General features: G+C 44.9%; 1 protein-coding gene across 7 annotated transcripts in view; it reads left to right on the top strand.

Moving 5' to 3' along the window:
- Positions 1–19,102, top strand: part of LOC106574851 (microtubule-associated protein 2) — a 127,862-nt gene that overhangs the window by 105,510 nt on the left and 3,250 nt on the right. For 4 of the 7 annotated variants that reach the window (XM_045698112.1, XM_045698113.1, XM_045698115.1 and 1 more), the window contains 7 exons: positions 282–422; positions 2,733–2,788; positions 3,429–3,549; positions 6,638–6,694; positions 9,662–9,821; positions 10,023–10,191; positions 17,442–17,549. In XM_045698112.1, the coding sequence (XP_045554068.1) occupies positions 282–422; positions 2,733–2,788; positions 3,429–3,549; positions 6,638–6,694; positions 9,662–9,821; positions 10,023–10,191; positions 17,442–17,549 (812 nt within the window). Of the gene's footprint in view, positions 1–281; positions 423–2,732; positions 2,789–3,428; positions 3,550–6,637; positions 6,695–9,661; positions 9,822–10,022; positions 10,192–11,034; positions 13,424–17,441; positions 17,550–19,102 lie in introns of those variants that run through there. The other 3 variants (XM_045698118.1, XM_045698116.1, XM_045698117.1) reach the window with 3 other exon arrangements.

The raw sequence follows: 19,102 nt of genomic DNA, 5'->3' as shown, positions 1-19,102 counted from the left end.
TTCTAGATCTAGAATGTTAGATCGTCCATGTTATTCTGTGTTATTTACTGTATATATCTGTGGTACTGCTGAACATCACTTCTGTCATGGAAAACTTTTAAATTGCACTGGGAAGGAATTGTTTTAGTTTTATTACACAGTTTGTAAATGACAATGTTATCACCTCTTCGTGTTCTTGAGACCCATACTGTGTGTTGATTAAATGGAAATTGTACCACGCTATAATGACAACAGATGTCCACTTCCTTCCTGTTGTTAACCCTGTCTTCCTTCTCTGCTAGCGGGGACGAAGAGAACTGAACAGTGTAAGGTATCAGTCCTCCAGTGTCGCTCTCCCACTCGGAGGATTGTAGTCAAAGCTGCTACGTTCAGACAAGCTAAACCTGCTTCGCACCAGGGCTCTGCTAGACGCAAGCCACCAGGTGACCTACCTACCGTCCTCACAGCAGGGAAACCAATGCAATGTAGCTGGCCAAAAACAGAATGTGCACTGCAGACCCATCGCTAGATGTTTCTCTGTTGTTCATAGTTTTTTTTCTCCCATTGTATTCCTGTATTGGTCATTATTTTGATGTTTTGTTTTTGAGAATCATGAGATCATGTTGCATTATGCTCATCCAAGCTGTAAGCTCCGTGTTTGGGGAGTGGTTGTGCTTTGTGAGGACAATGTGCTACTATGGTTGTGCTTTGTTGAGGACCATGTGCCACTATCCCAGCTAGCACATAACGTTCTGAGAACCATATGTTTCTTAGAGCTTGGTGAGAGCATACAACCTCCCCTTAACGTTCTGGGAATGGTGCAGGATAGTTGCTTGGCTTTAGAACATTCTCAGCACATTTACGGAACTTGACAAAAAAAAAAACTGAACATGAACAACTTTAACTGAACATTTCCTAAAAGTTCAAACATGGTTACATTTCATTTCAATTTTGGTAATGTTCTAGTAATGTTCTTTAACTGATTTGACATTGGGAATCTCTCTAAATAGTTCAGAGAACGTTAGGAAACAATGTTCTTCTGTGGGAATTTCAGTACTGCAGCATAACGTTGAAGTTTCCTCATGGTTCTATTTAAAGTTCTGTTATAAAATTGTTCAGAGGACGTTAAGAAAACATTCCAGAAAAAACACAAGAAAACTTTAGAGAACGTTCTAAGAATGTTATTTCAAACATATACCTTCCGTTCTCAGCATCAACAAAACTCTCACTATCTTAGGTTAATGAGTGCTTCTTTCCTTTGTAATGGGGTCTGTTTGAATAGACTAAAATTAACATTTTTGTTTGTGAAAAAACATGGCAGGCTGGTGGCGCAGTGGACTAATTCTATGGATAGAGAACAGCCGATTATAGGTTTGAATCTCACTGATGCTGTGTCACAATAAATGTATTTTGCATGATTAATGCCAAAGGAAATACATTTCAACGTGCTTGGAGTCCCAAAAAGTGAATCCAAATAAGCTAGCAGTGTTATTAAAATCATGTTGAAACATTCAGTGAAAGTTTTAAGGAAGCTATTCAAAAACCTCCCCAAAAATGTGGTTCTCAGAGCGTAAATAAAACCTCAGAGAAAAACTTTCAAGGAACTAGACTAAAATGTTCTCAGAACCTCCAGCAAACCTAAAAATGAACATTTCCAGAACAGGCAAAATGTTCACTTCCATTCTCAGAACGTTTAAAAAACATTCAGTTTTACCGGTCAGAATACTTATGGCTTCGTTCCCAGAACCAATGGGAAACCAAAAACGCACGTTTCCACAACTTCCAAGGAACCAAATGTGCTAGCTTGGATGGTTTTTGTCTTGAGCCACAGTACTATACCAGCAACTCTTCTGTTAGGTGGAAGTGACTGGCAGGTGTCTGACTGGGGTGCTGCTGTGTGAACTGAAATATGGGTGAATTTGGTAAGGAACAAATGAGCCTGACAGAAATGCTTCCTTGAAGATTTGCAGTAAGAACGCATCACTTCTGCATTAGAACGTTTTCTGATTCAGTGGTTAAAGATAGAGTGCACTAGCTGTGTGTGTGGACTGTGTGTGTGTTCGAGTGTTTGAGATTATTGATGGGTTGTAGTCTTCTCTAGTATCTGGTGTCTGCTGCATTCCCTCTTCTCATTGTTTCCCCTGTGTTTCTGTTGGCTGATATCACCCTCTGCTGGCCTAGCCCTGCCAGTTAATTATTCTCTCTCTCTCTCTCTCTCTCTGTCTCTCTCTGTCTCTCTCTCTCTCTCTGTCTCTCTCTCTGTGTCTCTCTCTCTGTCTCTCTCTCTGTCTCTCTCTCTGTCTCTCTCTCTCTCTCTCTCTCTCTCTCTCTCGCTCTCTCTGTCTCGCTCTCTCTGTCTCTCTGTCTCGCTCTCTCTGTCTCGCTCTCTCTGTCTCTCTCTCTCTCTGTCTCTCTCTCTCTCTCTCTCTCTGTCTCTCTCTCTCTCTCTGTCTCTGTCTCTCTCTCTCTCTCTCTCTCTCTCTCTCTCTCTCTCTCTCTCTCTCTCTCTCTCTCTCTCTCTCTCTCTCTCTCTCTCTCTCTCTCTCTCTCTCTCTCTCTCTCTCTCTCTCTCTCTCTCTCTCTCCATCTCTGTCCCTCTCTCTCTCACACTCTCTCTCTCTCTCCTCCCTGTCTCTCTCTCTCTCTCTCTCCATCTCTGTCCCTCTCTCTCACACTCTCTCTGTCTCTTCCTGTATCCCTCTCTCTCTTCCCTCTCTGTCCCTCCCTCTCTCTCTTTCTCTCTCTCTCCTCAGCCGTGGAGGACCGGCAGCCTCTTAATGTGGCCCACCAATCCCAGGAAAGGACCTCTGTAAGTAATACACGCTGTATATACATTGTGTTGTAACTGACATCCCACCTCCGATATGTCTTCGGTCTTTGTATTTCATTATTTTCCCATCTCTCATCTCCTGTCTGTCATTCTGTCTATTATTTGTCCATCTCTCTGTCTGTCCTGCATGCCATCCATTCATCCATTCATCCTACCTGCGTTGCCATGGCTACCGTCTAGAGCCTCACACGCACCGCCTTAAAAAACCATCGACTGACCAGGGGGGTAGAGGATCTGTCCCCCAGGCCCAACTCTGCATGCTCCCACACTAAACCCAAACCACTAGTGGAGGCGGAGTTGTGCGGGCCACGCCCCTCCTCCGCATGCTCAGGCAGAAACTCCCCCTCACCCTCACTGCAGAGGCGGGGGCGGAGGGAAGAGAAGGTGAGGAGGAGGGGAAAGGAAAATACACACCCTTTAGAGCAGTACCCTCCCTCCTATGTCAGAGATGTCCATTCATTTTTGTCCATTTATTCTCACAACCACACAATTGGGTATTATAAGTAATTTAGTTCTCAGCAATCGGGTGTTGTCGGTATGTTGTTATTAGATCTATGGCTTGTGTTTGTATCTGTGTCTGCTAAGTGCTCACACATGTACTGTATGTTGTGTGTGACAGGAGGGTACCTACCGGACCCCAGAAAAGAGGTCCTCTCTGCCCAGGCCTGCCTCCTCCCTGCCCCGCCGCGCCCCCCCAGCAGAGCACGACAACACCAGCCCTGCCCCCCGCAGGCCCACCTGTAAGTAACCCTCCCCTCCACACACTGTTTCTTCAGACAGATGATATACTGCCATATTAACCAGTATTATCACATTTCACCACCAATAAACAGACATATGACACAACGGTTTAGGAGATTTGCTATTGAATTTGTTGATGATACTATGTGTAAAGACACCCTGTCCTCTCTTACTACGCACTTTCCCTTTTCACAAGTTTCTGGGATTTGACTGCTATCTATGCTATCTAATCTCTTAACTTAACAACTATCCTCTTCTCAACTCACCCCTGTTTCTCTTTTAACTTAACTATCCTCTGTTCAACTCACCTCTGTTTCTCTTTTAACTTAACTATCCTCTGTTCAACTCACCTCTGTTTCTCTTTTAACTTAACTATCCTCTGTTCAACTCACCCCTGTTTCTCTTTTAACTTAACTATCCTCTGTTCAACTCACCTCTGTTTCTCTTTTAACTTAACTATCCTCTGTTCAACTCAACTCTGTTTCTCTTTTAACTTAACTATCCTCTGTTCAACTCAACTCTGTTTCTCTTTTAACTTAACTATCCTCTGTTCAACTCACCTCTGTTTCTCTTTTAACTTAACTATCCTCTGTTCAACTCACCTCTGTTTCTCTTTTAACTTAACTATCCTCTGTTCAACTCAACTCTGTTTCTCTCTTAACTTAACTATCCTCTGTTCAACTCAACTCTGTTTCTCTTTTAACTTAACTATCCTCTGTTCAACTCAACTCTGTTTCTCTCTTAACTTAACTATCCTCTGTTCAACTCAACTCTGTTTCTCTTTTAACTTAACTATCCTCTGTTCAACTCAACTCTGTTTCTCTCTTAACTTAACTATCCTCTGTTCAACTCAACTCTGTTTCTCTTTTAACTTAACTATCCTCTGTTCAACTCAACTCTGTTTCTCTCTTAACTTAACTATCCTCTGTTCAACTCAACTCTGTTTCTCTCTTAACTTAACTATCCTCTGTTCAACTCAACTCTGTTTCTCTTTTAACTTAACTATCCTCTGTTCAACTCAACTCTGTTTCTCTTTTAACTTAACTATCCTCTGTTCAACTCAACTCTGTTTCTCTCTTAACTCAACAACTATCCTCTGTTCAACTCAACTCTGTTTCTCTCTTAACTCAACAACTATCCTCTGCTCAACTCAACTCTGTTTCTCTCTTAACTCAACAACAATCCTCTGCTCAACTCAACTCTGTTTCTCTCTTAACTCAACAACAATCCTCTGCTCAACTCTGTTTCTCTCTTAACTCAACAACTATCCTCTGCTCAACTCAACTCTGTTTCTCTCTTAACTCAACAACTATCCTCTGCTCAACTCAACTCTGTTTCTCTCTTAACTCAACAACAATCCTCTGCTCAACTCTGTTTCTCTCTTAACTCAACAACTATCCTCTGCTCAGCTCTGTTTCTCTCTTAACTTAACAACTATCCTCTGCTCAACTCAACTCTGTTTCTCTCTTAACTCAACAACTATCCTCTGCTCAACTCAACTCTTTTTCTCTCTTAACTCAACAACTATCCTCTGCTCAACTCAACTCTGTTTCTCTCTTAACTCAACAACTATCCTCTGCTCAACTCTGTTTCTCTCTTAACTCAACAACAATCCTCTACTCAACTCTGTTTCTCTCTTAACTCACAACTATCCTCTGCTCAACTCAACTCTGTTTCTCTCTTAACTCAACAACTATCCTCTGCTCAACTCAACTCTTTTTCTCTCTTAACTCAACAACTATCCTCTGCTCAACTCAACTCTGTTTCTCTCTTAACTCAACAACTATCCTCTGCTCAACTCAACTCTGTTTCTCTCTTAACTCAACAACTATCCTCTGCTCAACTCAACTCTGTTTCTCTCTTAACTCAACAACTATCCTCTGCTCAACTCAACTCTGTTTCTCTCTTAACTCAATAACTATCCTCTGCTCAACTCTGTTTCTCTCTTAACTCAACAACAATCCTCTACTCAACTCTGTTTCTCTCTTAACTCAACAACTATGCTCTGCTCAACTCAACTCTGTTTCTCTCTTAACTCACAACTATCCTCTGCTCAACTCAACTCTGTTTCTCTCTTAACTCACAACTATCCTCTGCTCAACTCAACTCTGTTTCTCTCTTAACTCAACAACTATCCTCTGTTCAACTCAACTCTGTTTCTCTCTTAACTCACAACTATCCTCTGCTCAACTCAACTCTGTTTCTCTCTTAACTCAACAACTATCCTCTGCTCAACTCAACTCTGTTTCTCTCTAACTTAACAACTATCCTCTTCTCAACTCTGTTTCTCTCTTAACTCAACAACTATCCTCTGCTCAACTCTGTTTCTCTCTTAACTCAACAACTATCCTCTGCTCAACTCTGTTTCTCTCTTAACTCAACAACTATCCTCTGCTCAACTCTGTTTCTCTCTTAACTCAACAACTATCCTCTGCTCAACTCTGTTTCTCTCTTAACTCAACAACTATCCTATCCCCCTTCACTCCCCCTCTCCTCCTCTTACTCCTCCTCCTCCCTCTTCTCCTCCTCCTCTTCTTCTCCTCTAACTCCTCCTCCTCCTCAACTTACTCCTCCTCCTCCCTCTTCTCCTCCTCCTCTTCTTCTCCTCTAACTCCTCCTCTAACTCCTCCTCCTCCTCCACTAACTCCTCCTCCTTCTCCAACTCCTCCTCCTCCCTCTTCTCCTCCTCCTCCCCCTTTCCTCCTCCTCCCCCTCTCCTCCTCCTCCTCCCCCCTCTCCTCCTCCTCCTTCTCCTCTAACTCATCCTCCTCCCTCTTCTCCTCCTCCTCCCCCTTCCCTCCTCCTCCCCCTCTCCTCCTCCTCCTCCCCCCCTCTCCTCCTCCTCCTTCTACTCTAACTCATCCTCCTCCCTCTTCTCCTCCTCCTCCCCGTTCCCTCCTCCTCCCCCTCTCCTCCTCCTCCTTCTCCTCTAACTCATCCTCCTCCCTCTAACTCCTCCTCCTCCCCCTCTCCTCCCCCTCTCCTCCTCCTCCTCCTCTTCTCCTCCTCCTCCCCCTTTCCTCCTCCTCCCCCCTCTCCTCCTCCTCCTTCTCCTCTAACTCCTCCTCCTCCCTCTTCCCCCTGTAGCAATTCAAACTGAGCCCAGAGGGGAGCACAGGTCTGGGAGGTCCCCTAGTATCGCAGGTAGATCACAGATAGATCCACTCTGTCATCCACACCACGCCCTGGCTGTCTCTCACTAGCTTTGATAGATCCACTCTGTCATCCACACCACGCCCTGGCTGTCTCTCACTAGCTTTGATAGATCCACTCTGTCATCCACACCACGCCCTGGCTGTCTCTCACTAGCTTTGATAGATCCACTCTGTCATCCACACCACGCCCTGGCTGTCTCTCACTAGCTTTGATAGATCCACTCTGTCATCCACACCACGCCCTGGCTGTCTCTCACTAGCTTTGATAGATCCACTCTGTCATCCACACCACGCCCTGGCTGTCTCTCACTAGCTTTGATAGATCCACTCTGTCATCCACACCACGCCCTGGCTGTCTCTCACTAGCTTTGATAGATCCACTCTGTCATCCACACCACACCCTGGCTGTCTCTCACTAGCTTTGATAGATCCACTCTGTCATCCACACCACGCCCTGGCTGTCTCTCACTAGCTTTGATAGATCCACTCTGTCATCCACACCACGCCCTGGCTGTCTCTCACTAGCTTTGGTCCTGTTCCCCTGCTAAGACGTTGCTGACGCATGCCAGATCTTACAATGCCTGGATAGGTATTTTACGTATCAGCTAACCACATCATATTTTATAGCATTATGGTGCCCAACGGAAAAGTCCATGATATGGCACGCAGCCATTGGTTGATGCATGCAACGTCTGAGCAGGGGAACGCAAACTCTGTCTGCATGTTTATCAATCAGCCATTTTGTTTTGTCTTATTGATGAAGTCAGTGACCGTCATGTTATTGCTCTGTAAAAGTATTATATATACTGCTCAAAAAAATAAAGGGAACACTTAAACAACACATCCTAGATCTGAATGAAAGAAAAAATCTTATTAAATACTTTTTTCTTTACATAGTTGAATGTGCTGACAACAAAATCACACAAAAATAATCAATGGAAATCCAATTTATCAACCCATGGAGGTCTAGATTTGGAGTCACACTCAAAATTAAAGTGGAAAACCACACTACAGGCTGATCCAACTTTGATGTAATGTCATTAAAACAAGTCAAAATGAGGCTCAGTAGTGTGTGTGGCCTCCACGTGCCTGTATGATCTCCCTACAACGCCTGGGCATGCTCCTGATGAGGTGGCGGATGGTCTCCTGAGGGATCTCCTCCCAGACCTGGACTAAAGCATCCGCCAACTCCTGGACAGTCTGTGGTGCAACGTGGCGTTGGTGGATGGAGCGAGACATGATGTCCCAGATGTGCTCAATTGGATTCAGGTCTGGGGAACGGGCAGGCCAGTCCATAGCATCAATGCCTTCCTCTTGCAGGAACTGCTGACACACTCCAGCCACATGAGGTCTAGCATTGTCTTGCATTAGGAGGAACCCAGGGCCAACCGCACCAGCAGATGGTCTCACAAGGGGTCTGAGGATCTCATCTCGGTATCTAATGGCAGTCAGGTTACCTCTGGCGAGCACTTGGAGGGCTGTGCGGCCCCCCAAAGAAATGCCACCCCACACCATGACTGACCCACCGCCAAACTGGTCACGCTGGAGGATGTTGCAGGCAGCAGAACGTTCTCCACGGCATCTCCAGACTCTGTCACGTCTGTTACGTGCTCAGTGTGAACCTCCTTTCATCTGTGAAGAGCACAGGGTGCCAGTGGCGATTTTGCCAATCTTGGTGTTCTCTGGCAAATGCCAAACGTCCTGCACGGTGTTGGGCTGTAAGCACAACCCCCACCTGTGGACGTTGGGCCCTCATACCACCCTCATGGAGTCTGTTTCTGACCGTTTGAGCAGACACATGCACATTTGTGGCCTGCTGGAGGTCATTTTGCAGGGCTCTGGCAGTGCTTCTCCTGCTCCTCCTTGCACAAAGGCGGAGGTAGCGGTCCTGCTGCTGGGTTGTTGCCCTCCTACGGCCTCCTCCACGTCTCCTGATGTACTGGCCTGTCTCCTGGTAGCGCCTCCATGCTCTGGACACTTCGCTGACAGACACAGCTAACCTTCTTGCCACAGCTCGCATTGATGTGCCATCCTGGATGAGCTGCACTACCTGAGCCACTTGTGTGGGTTGTAGACTCCGTCTCATGCTACCACTAGAGTGAAAGCACCGCCAGCATTCAAAAGTGACCAAAACATCAGCCAGGAAGCATAGGAACTGAGAAGTGGTCTGTGGTCCCCACCTGCAGAACCACTCCTTTATTGGGGGTGGCTTGCTAATTGCCTATAATTTCCACCTGTTTTCTATTCCATTTGCACAACAGCATGTGAAATTTATTGTCAATCAGTGTTGCTTCCTAAGTGGACAGTTTGATTTCACAGAAGTGTGATTGACTTGGAGTTACATTGTGTTGTTTAAGTGTTCCCTTTATTTTTTTGAGCAGTGTATTATGTCCTAGCTACCAGCAAACACATCACAATCATTCATGCTGTTTAGTTATTGGGTTATTTTGCCAGCCTGCTTTATTGTGTTCTGGTTTAGTTCTATTCCGTCTCAGCTACTTGATGTCAAGGTCTTTTGTCTTGTTTGTCAAGGTAGTGTTTGCCATCAAGTTGAAGTTGTGTGTCAATACTCTAGTCTCTCTCTCTGTATATCTCTCTCTCTTTTTCTTTCTTTCTTTCTTTCTTTCTTTCTTTCTTTCTTTCTTTCTTTCTTTCTTTCTTTCTTTCTCTCTTTCTCTCTCTCTCTCTCTCTCTCTCTCTCTCTCTCTGTCTCGCTCTCTCTGTCTCGCTCTCTCTGTCTCGCTCTCTCTCTCTCTCTCTCTCTCTCTCTCTCTCTCTCTCTCTGTGTCTGTCTCTGTCTGTCTCTGTCTGTCTGTCTCTCTCTCTGTCTCTGTCACCATCTCTCTCCTCTCTCTCTCTCTCTCTCTCTCTCTCTCTCTCTCTCTCTCTCTCTCTCTGTCTCTGTCTTTATCACAGTTCCACCCTGACTTCTGTTACCTCTCTGTCTCCCACCCAGTCGGCACAAACTCGTCGGCCCGTTCCCGTTCTGCCCGGAGCGGAGCCTCCACGCCCCACACCCCCGGCTCCACAGCGGTCACCCCAGGCACACCACCCAGCTACTCTTGCCGCACCCCTGGGAGTCGCACCCCCGGCAGCCACACACCCAAGTCTCTCAGGTTGATAGTCTACACTTTAGAGAAGTGGGCCAGCAACCTGGGGGTTGCCGGTTGAAATCCCACATCGTCAATGAAAGCTTGTGTGTGTGTGTGTGTGGCTGCATATGTGTGTGAGTCTCAGGGATTTGGGTTTGTAAGCAAAATGACATATGTCCGTTCTCTGCAAGATAGTAGACAAAGTTGTTCTGTTGTTCTATTCAGCCTCCTCACTCAGGAGAAGAAGTTTGCTGTGATCCGCACACCGCCCAAGTCACCCTCCACCACGCCCAAGCAGCTGCGCGTCCTCAACCAGCCCCTGCCCGACCTGAAGAACATCAAGTCCAAGATCGGCTCCACAGACAACATGAAGTACCAGCCCAAAGGTGGACAGGTGAGATGACAACCACTCAGCATAGGGGATATGGCCTGTGTTGAATACCACTGTGGTCACCAGTCGTGGCTCTCTTGCGGTCTCTCTGTCTGTTTCTCTCTGTCTAACCATCTCTCTCTCCCTTTCTCTCTCTCTCTCTTTCCCTCCCTGTTCCCTGTTCCCTGTTCCCTGTTCCCTGTTCCCTTCTCTGTTCCATGTTCCCTGCACCCTCTCCCTCTCCTCTCCTCTCCTCTCCTCTTCCCTCCACTTCCTTCTTGTTTCTCCTCTCCTCTCCTCTCCTCTCCTCTCCTCTCCTCTCCTCTCCTCTCCTCTCCTCTCCTCTCCTCTTCCCTCCACTTCCTTCTTGTTTCTCCTCTCCTCTCCTCTTCCCTCCACTTCCTTCTTGTTTCTCCTCTCCTTTCCTCTCCTCTCCTCTCCTCTGCTCTCCTCTCCTCTTCTCTCCTCATCTCTTTTCTCCTCTCCTCTCCTCTTTCCTCCACTTCCTTCTTGTTTCTCCTCTCCTCTCCTCTCCTCTCCTCTCCTCTCCTCTCCTCTCCTCTCCTCTTTCCTCCACTTCCTTCTTGTTTCTCCTCTCCTCTCCTCTCCTCTCCTCTCCTCTCCTCTCCTCTCCTCTCCTCTCCTCTCCCTCTCCTCTCCTCTCCTCTTCCCTCCACTTCCTTCTTGTTTCTCCTCTCCTCTCCTCTCCTCTCCTCTCCTCTTCCCTCCACTTCCTTCTTGTTTCTCCTCTCCTCTCCTCTCCTCTCCTCTTTTCTCCTCTCCTCTCCTCTCCTCTCCTCTCCTCTCCTCTCCTCTCCTCTCCTCTCCTCTCCTCTCCTCTCCTCTCCTCTCCTCTCCATCATAAAGCACTGCATCTGTTTCTGGTCCTGCTACATTGCACCTGCCCACCCACATTCTCAGTCTCCCACTCCCTGTGTGTGCTGTTTCTCCATCTCTGCCAAAGCAAATGTTTATCCTCCCTTCTCATTAGTCGAGAGTTGTTTACCCTCTGGTCCGATTGGTTGACAGTTGTTTACCCTCTGGTCTGATTGGTTGAGGGCTGTTTGACCTCTGGCATGATAAGGAGAAGTGGATTTGAACCAGAAGTACCGGTCTGTAGTCATTTCAGCTCCATGGAAGTTTACAGCTAGCCTGGTTCCAGATCTGTTTGTACTGTCTTACCAACTCCTTTCATCGTTTGGAATCAGGTCAGGGTTGGGTGCCCCCTTGAGGTCATAAGCAATGGCAAAATGTGTCCAATTGGAGGTAATTACTGTAGCTTTAAAACTGCTAAATGTTCTCTCAGCCTCATGACAAGATGTGTAGAATAGCATTTTAAAACTTCAAATGTTTCTCTCTGCACCATGGCAAAAATGTGTTGAAAAGTTAAATGTTTTCTCCCCAAAATATCTGCTTTCTTAAAAAACACTTTGTCCAGCCCTGTTTTCCCTGACAACAATGGGAGTTGGCTATACAGCAAAAACAGATCTGAGATCAGGATATACATGACATTAAGGCAGGGAAATATCCTACACACAAGTACCAGTGGCTGTGTTCTTGTGGTAGTTTCTTCCTCATTCCCTACTCTGACAGACGCAATTAGCCAGAGAGGTCTTTAGCTCATGCAGAAAACAATCCAGCCTGTCTACTCACTCGCTCACTCACAGTGTACATATTTAACCAGCAAGCTGAGTCTAATAACAAACATACAGCAGTTGCTGTTATATGAATCTTTCAGAATGGAGAATCCCTATTGGCTATTGAGGTTTGTTTTCATCCTTGATGTTGAAGGACCTTTGTTCTGTGAGAGGAGTGGAAGACAGGGCTGAGTTTAATGAGCTCTAGTCTGGTGTTGCAGTCTGGACGAAGGCTCAGGGCTTCAGTGTAACACAGCCTCAGTGAAAATTAGAAAACATCATGAACCCCAGAATAATTTATACATCTCAAAATGAATCCAATAAGTTCTATCTTCCAATGGAAAATCTTTATTTTGGTGCAGCGATTTCACTGCAATATTTTGTGGTGACCTGTAACCCCTCTATGAGTCTACCCACTTGTATTTGCTGTAGGCAGCTATTTAGGATCTCTATTTAGATTCTCTATTTAGGCAGCTATTTAGGATCTTTATTTAGAATCTCTATTTAGGCAGCTATTTAGGATCTCTATTTAGAATCTCTATTTAGGCAGCTATTTAGGATCTCTATTTAGAATCTCTATTTAGGCAGCTATTTAGGATCTCTATTTAGAATCTCTATTTAGGCAGCTATTTAGGATCTCTATTTAGAATCTCTGTTTAGGCAGCTATTTAGAATCTCTATTTAGAATCTCTATTTAGGCAGCTATTTAGGATCTCTATTTAGAATCTCTATTTAGGCAGCTATTTAGGATCTCTATTTAGAATCTCTATTTAGGCAGCTATTTAGGATCTCTATTTAGAATCTCTATTTAGGCAGCTATTTAGGATCTCTATTTAGAATCTTTATTTAGGCAGCTATTTAGGATCTCTATTTAGAATCTCTATTTAGGCAGCTATTTAGGATCTCTATTTAGAATCTCTATTTAGGCAGCTATTTAGGATCTCTATTTAGAATCTATATTTAGAATCTCTATTTAGGCAGCATATTTAGAATCTCTATTTAGGCAGCATATTTAGAATCTCTATTTAGGCAGCATATTTAGAATCTCTATTTAGGCAGCATATTTAGAATCTCTATTTAGGCAGCATATTTAGAATCTCTATTTAGGCAGCATATTTAGAATCTCTATTTAGGCAGCATATTTAGAATCTCTATTTAGGCAGCATATTTAGAATCTCTGGTGCTTTGTCATTGACTGACCTTGTAGAGATGGTCATGTTTTAGCAGCTTTAGAATCTGCAAAACAAATTAGATGAAAAGCACAGGTGCGTGTGTGTATTTATATGTGTGTTTGACTGTGTGTATTCCCACTTGTGTGTGTCTGCGTTTAATTGTCACACGTGTGGGTCCTCAGGTGACAGGAGAATCCAGGTCAGAGTCTGGTTGATGAAATACTAGGTTTGTAGGCCAGGGTTCTCCTTTCCAGAGACATACCAGCTTGTGTTGACTCATTGGCTCACGTCTCATTCCAACCACGTCTCTTGTGATCGCTACACGGTATAGGTCTTGCCAGTCCTGTATTTCAGACAAGTATTTGTACCTTAAATAAAAAATAAAAAATCGGAAATGATTACCTTATGACCATTAAGAACACCTGCCCTCAGAATAGCCTCAAGTCAATATTGGGAAGGTGTTCTAAATGTTTTGTACACTCAGTATATATGTGACGTCGTGGCATGGATTCTACAAGGTGTTCTTAATGTTTTGTACACTCAGTATATATGTGACGTCGTGGCATGGATTCTACAAGGTGTTCTTAATGTTTTGTACACTCAGTATATATGTGACGTCGTGGCATGGATTCTACAAGGTGTTCTTAATGTTTTGTACACTCAGTATAAATGTGACGTCGGAGCATGGATTCTACAAGGTGTTCTTAATGTTTTGTACACTCAGTGTATATGTGACGTCGGGGCATGGATTCCACAAGGTGTTCTTAATGTTTTGTACACTCAGTATAAATGTGACGTCGGAGCATGGATTCTACAAGGTGTTCTTAATGTTTTGTACACTCAGTGTATATGTGACGTCGGGGCATGGATTCCACAAGGTGTTCTTAATGTTTTGTACACTCAGTATAAATGTGACGTCGGAGCATGGATTCTACAAGGTGTTCTTAATGTTTTGTACACTCAGTATAAATGTGACGTCGGAGCATGGATTCTACAAGGTGTTCTTAATGTTTTGTACACTCAGTGTATATGTGACGTCGGGGCATGGATTCCACAAGGTGTTCTTAATGTTTTGTACACTCAGTATAAATGTGACGTCGGAGCATGGATTCTACAAGGTGTTCTTAATGTTTTGTACACTCAGTGTATATGTGACGTCGGGGCATGGATTCCACAAGGTGTTCTTAATGTTTTGTACACTCAGTGTATATGTGACGTCGGGGCATGGACTCTACAAGGTGTTGAAAGCGTTCCACAGGGATGCTGGCCCATGTTGACTCCAATCCTTCCCACAGTTGTGTCAAGTTGGCTGGATGTCCTTTGGCTGGTGGACCATTCTTGATACACACGGGAAACTGTTGAGCGTGGAAAAACCCAGCAGCATTGCAGTTCTTGACACAAACCGGTGTGCCTGGAACCTACTACAATACCCCGTTCAAAGGCACTTATATATTTTGTTTTGCCCATTTATCCTCTAAATTGCACACATAAACAATCCATGTCTCAATTGTCTCAAGGTTTAAAAATCCTTCTTTAACCTGTCTCCTCCCCTTTATCTACATTGATTGAAGTGGATTTAACAGGTGACATCAATAAGGAATCATAGCGTTCAACTGGATTCACCTGGTCAGTCTATGTCAATGAAAGAGCAGGTGTCTTAATGTTTTGTACACTCAGTGTACATAATATGATTATTAATCCAAATAAATATCAACGTACAGATACTGTACACATAATGTAAATGCAATTATTTGCAACGTATGGACATACGGACACGATTACACGAAGCACTGCATGACCAGCCGTCACGTATAAACAATATGATTATCATTCTACGTAAATATCGATATACAGAAACTGTACATACTGATGTCAATGCAAGTACCGGGCAGCAGATAGCCTAGCGATTAAGAGTACCGGGCGGCAAGTAGACTAGCGGTTAAGAGTACCGGGCGGCAAGTAGCCTAGCGGTTAAGAGTACCGGGCGGCAAGTAGCTTAGCGGTTAAGAGTACCGGGCGGCAAGTAGCCTAGCGGTTAAGATTACCGGGCGGCAAGTAGCTTAGCGGTTAAGAGTACCGGGCGGCAAGTAGACTAGCGGTTAAGAGTACCGGGCGGCAAGTAGCCTAGCGGTTAAGAGTACCGGGGGGCAAGTAGCCTAGCGGTTAAGAGTACCGGGCGGCAGGTAGCCTAGCGGTTAAGAGTACCGGGCGGCAGGTAGCCTAGCGGTTAAGAGTACCGGGCGGCAGGTAGCCTAGCGGTTAAGAGTACCGGGCGACAAGTAGCCTAGCGGTTAAGAGTACCGGGCGGCAGGTAGCCTACCGGTTAAGAGTACCGGGCGGCAGGAAGCATAGCGGTTAAGAGTACTGGGCGGCAGGTAGCCTAGCGGTTAAGAGTACCGGGCGGCAGGTAGCCTAGCGGTTAAGAGTACCGGGCGGCAGGTAGCCTAGCGGTTAAGAGTACCGGGCGGCAGGTAGCCTAGCGGTTAAGAGTACCGGGCGGCAGGTAGCCTAGCGGTTAAGAGTACCGGGCGGCAGGTAGCCTAGCGGTTAAGAGTACCGGGCGGCAAGTAGCCTAGCGGTTAAGAGTACCGGGCGGCAAGTAGCCTAGCGGTTCAGAGTACCGGGCGGCAAGTAGCCTAGCGGTTCAGAGTACCGGGCGGCAAGTAGCCTAGCGGTTCAGAGTACCGGGCGGCAAGTAGCCTAGCGGTTAAGAGTACCGGGCGGCAAGTAGCCTAGCGGTTAAGAGTACCGGGCGGCAAGTAGCCTAGCGGTTAAGAGTACCGGGCGGCAAGTAGCCTAGCGGTTAAGAGTACCGGGCGGCAAGTAGCCTAGCGGTTAAGAGTACCGGGCGGCAAGTAGCCTAGCGGTTAAGAGTACCGGGCGGCAAGTAGCCTAGCGGTTAAGAGTACCGGGCGGCAAGTAGCCTAGCGGTTAAGAGTACCGGGCGGCAAGTAGCCTAGCGGTTAAGAGTACCGGGCGGCAAGTAGCCTAGCGGTTAAGAGTACCGGGCGGCAAGTAGCCTAGCGGTTAAGAGTACCGGGCGGCAAGTAGCCTAGCGGTTAAGAGTACCGGGCGGCAAGTAGTCTACCGGTTAAGAGTACCGGGCGGCAGGTAGCCTAGCGGTTAAGAGTACCGGGCGGCAGATAGCCTAGCGGTTAAGAGCGTTGGACCAGTAACTGAAAGGTTGCTGGTTCTTATCCCTAGAGCCAACTAGGTTAAACATTGGTCGATGTGCTCTTGAGCAAGGCATTTAAACTTAGTTGCTCATGTAAGTCGCTCTGGAAAAGATCGTCTGTTAAATGACAATAGAATCGATTACAAATAAATAAAAATTACACATTGAGCTATTCACACATTTTATAGAGGCATATACAGTTTTTTATTGGTTTTTAGATTGAGATTTTAAACCAGAAGGTGGACTTGTTTCATCAAAGTGTGGATCCAAGGAGAATCTGAAGAACTCTCTACACTGTGGAGGCAGTGTATGTACTGCTCTGCTTTCTCTCCATTCCTGCCTTGATTTTCCTCTCTTTTATCTGGCTTTTTCTCAACTCTTTCTTTCAGATGGGGTCCCCGGTCCATTTTCTTGCCTCTGGTTTCATTGGTACTGTGTATTTCTCTAATTGATCTGTTAGTCAGTCTGTATTGAGTGTGTGCTTCATGTACCATGGTAATTCTCTTCAAAACAGGGTACATTTGAGTAGCAGAATGATGTCAAACAACAACGTTTTGATATCCCACATTCCTATTATATTATATCTATGTCCTCCAACTATGTCCTCCAACTATGTCCTCCTACTATGTCCTCCTACTATGTCCTGCTACTATGTCCTCCAACTATCTCCTCCTACTATGTCCTCCAACTATCTCCTCCAACTATGTCCTCCAACTATGTCCTCCTACTATGTCCTCCAACTATGTCCTCCAACTATCTCCTCCTACTATGTCCTCCAACTATGTCCTCCAACTATGTCCTCCAACTATGTCCTCCTACTATGTCCTCCAACTATGTCCTCCTACTATGCCATTGGAGAATGAATGAAGGAATGAATTGATGGATTAATGAATGAATGAATGGTTTAATTAATGGATGCATGGGTTAATGAATGAATGGTTTAATTAATGGATGGATGGGTTAATGAATGAATGAAGGAATGAATTGATGGATGAATGAATGAATGGTTTAATTAATGGATGGATGGGTTAATGAATGAATGAAGGAATTAATTGATGGGTTAATGAACGAATGAATGAATTGATGGATGGATGAATAGATGGATGAATGAATTAATGAATTGATGGATGGATGAATGGATGGTTTAATTAATTAATGGATGGATTCATGAATTAATGGATGGATGTATGGGTGAATGAATAACTGATTGAATGGGCTTGCGAGCTAGCGAATAAACCACAGAATGAACTAATTATAATAAACAGAGGAATGAATGTCTGAGTGTTACAGAGTATGGATGCTGTCGTCTTCATACCAAGTGTTAAACTGGACTTTAGCCATGTCCAGTCTAAGTGTGGCTCCCTGGACAAAATCCAGTACGCACCCACCGGGGGAAACGTGAGTGTCTCAACACAGTGTGTTTACAAACCCTGCTCTAACCAACCTCTCACTCACTAACCAACAGGCATGGATGATAGTGAATCGTGGTATCACTGTGACAGTGTTTTCTATGGATGGTGGATGGTGGTGAATCGTGGTATCACTGTGACAGTGTTTTCTATGGATGGTGGATGGTGGTGAATCGTGGTATCACTGTGACAGTGTTTTCTATGGATGGTGGATGGTGGTGAATCGTGGTATCACTGTGACAGTGTTTTCTATGGATGGTGGATGGTGGTGAATCGTGGTATCACTGTGACAGTGTTTTCTATGGATGGTGGATGGTGGTAAAGTAATCCTTATAACCCCCCCTTAAAGATTTAGATGCACTATTGTAAAGTGGTTGTTCCACTGGATATTATAAGGTGAATGCACCAATTTGTAAGTCGCTCTGGATAAGAGCGTCTGCTAAATGACTTAAATGTAAATGTTAAATGTGGTGAATCGTGGTATCACTGTGACAGTGTTTTCTATGGATGGTGGTGAATCGTGGTATCACTATGACAGTGTTTTCTATGGATGGTGGATGGTGGTGAATCGTGGTATCACTGTGACAGTGTTTTCTATTGCTTTGCTTTGCGTCTTGATTAATAAAGACATGGCGATTTGGGTTTTTAATCACATTCCTTACTCAGTTTTCAGTTTAGTCTTGGCACAAAGCACAGCTACCTAACCTCGTAGTGGTTTTCAGTACAGTATCCTGTCTGTGCATACAGGGTAATAAAAAACTATCCTAAAATAGTATTTTAACATAGTCCTTTAAATTGTATTTTAACATAGTCATTTAGCATAGAGTTTTAACTGTATGTATCCTGTCACAACAGCCAGAGACGTCACTCAAAGGACATCTGGCCCACCCACCTATTGTTCATCTAGCAACATGAACTGAATCAAAATAAACACTGAAGATCAATTAAAACACCTGTTCTCTGACTTGTTACTTAGCACTGGTGTTCTCTGTGATGTAATCAATAGCCACATTCCAGAAGGTCTGCAAAGCTGACATCTACACAGGCGTAGTGAAATTTGGTTCTGACTGCTTTGCATATTGTCTGGAATACGGCCAATGTGTTTAGTGCTTGTTGTTGTGTTAATGTCTGCTTTGATGTTCTAGATTGATTTGTTTATTGTGGTAGATTGACTGGTTTCAGTTGATTGTGTGATGTCGGTGTCTTGTGTGATGTCGGTGTCTTGTGTGATGTCGGTGTCTTGTGTGATGTCAGTGTCGTCTTGTGTGATGTCAGTGTCGTCTTGTGTGATGTCAGTGTCGTCTTGTGTGATGTCAGTGTCGTCTTGTGTGATGTCAGTGTCGTCTTGTGTGATGTCAGTGTAATCTTGTGTAATCTTGTGTGATGTCAGTGTCGTCTTGTGTGATGTCAGTGTCGTATTGTGTGATGTCAGTGACGTATTGTGTGATGTCAGTGACGTATTTTGTGATGTCAGTGACATATTGTGTGATGTCAGTGACATATTGTGTGATGTCAGTGACATATTGTGTGATGTCAGTGACA

The sequence above is a fragment of the Salmo salar genome, chromosome ssa16 (assembly GCF_905237065.1).
Source record: "Salmo salar chromosome ssa16, Ssal_v3.1, whole genome shotgun sequence".
In the NCBI taxonomy this organism is placed as follows: Eukaryota; Metazoa; Chordata; class Actinopteri; order Salmoniformes; family Salmonidae; genus Salmo; species Salmo salar.
The sequence above is the reverse complement of the archived record's forward strand: the minus strand, read 5'-3'. Positions and strand labels throughout refer to the sequence as shown.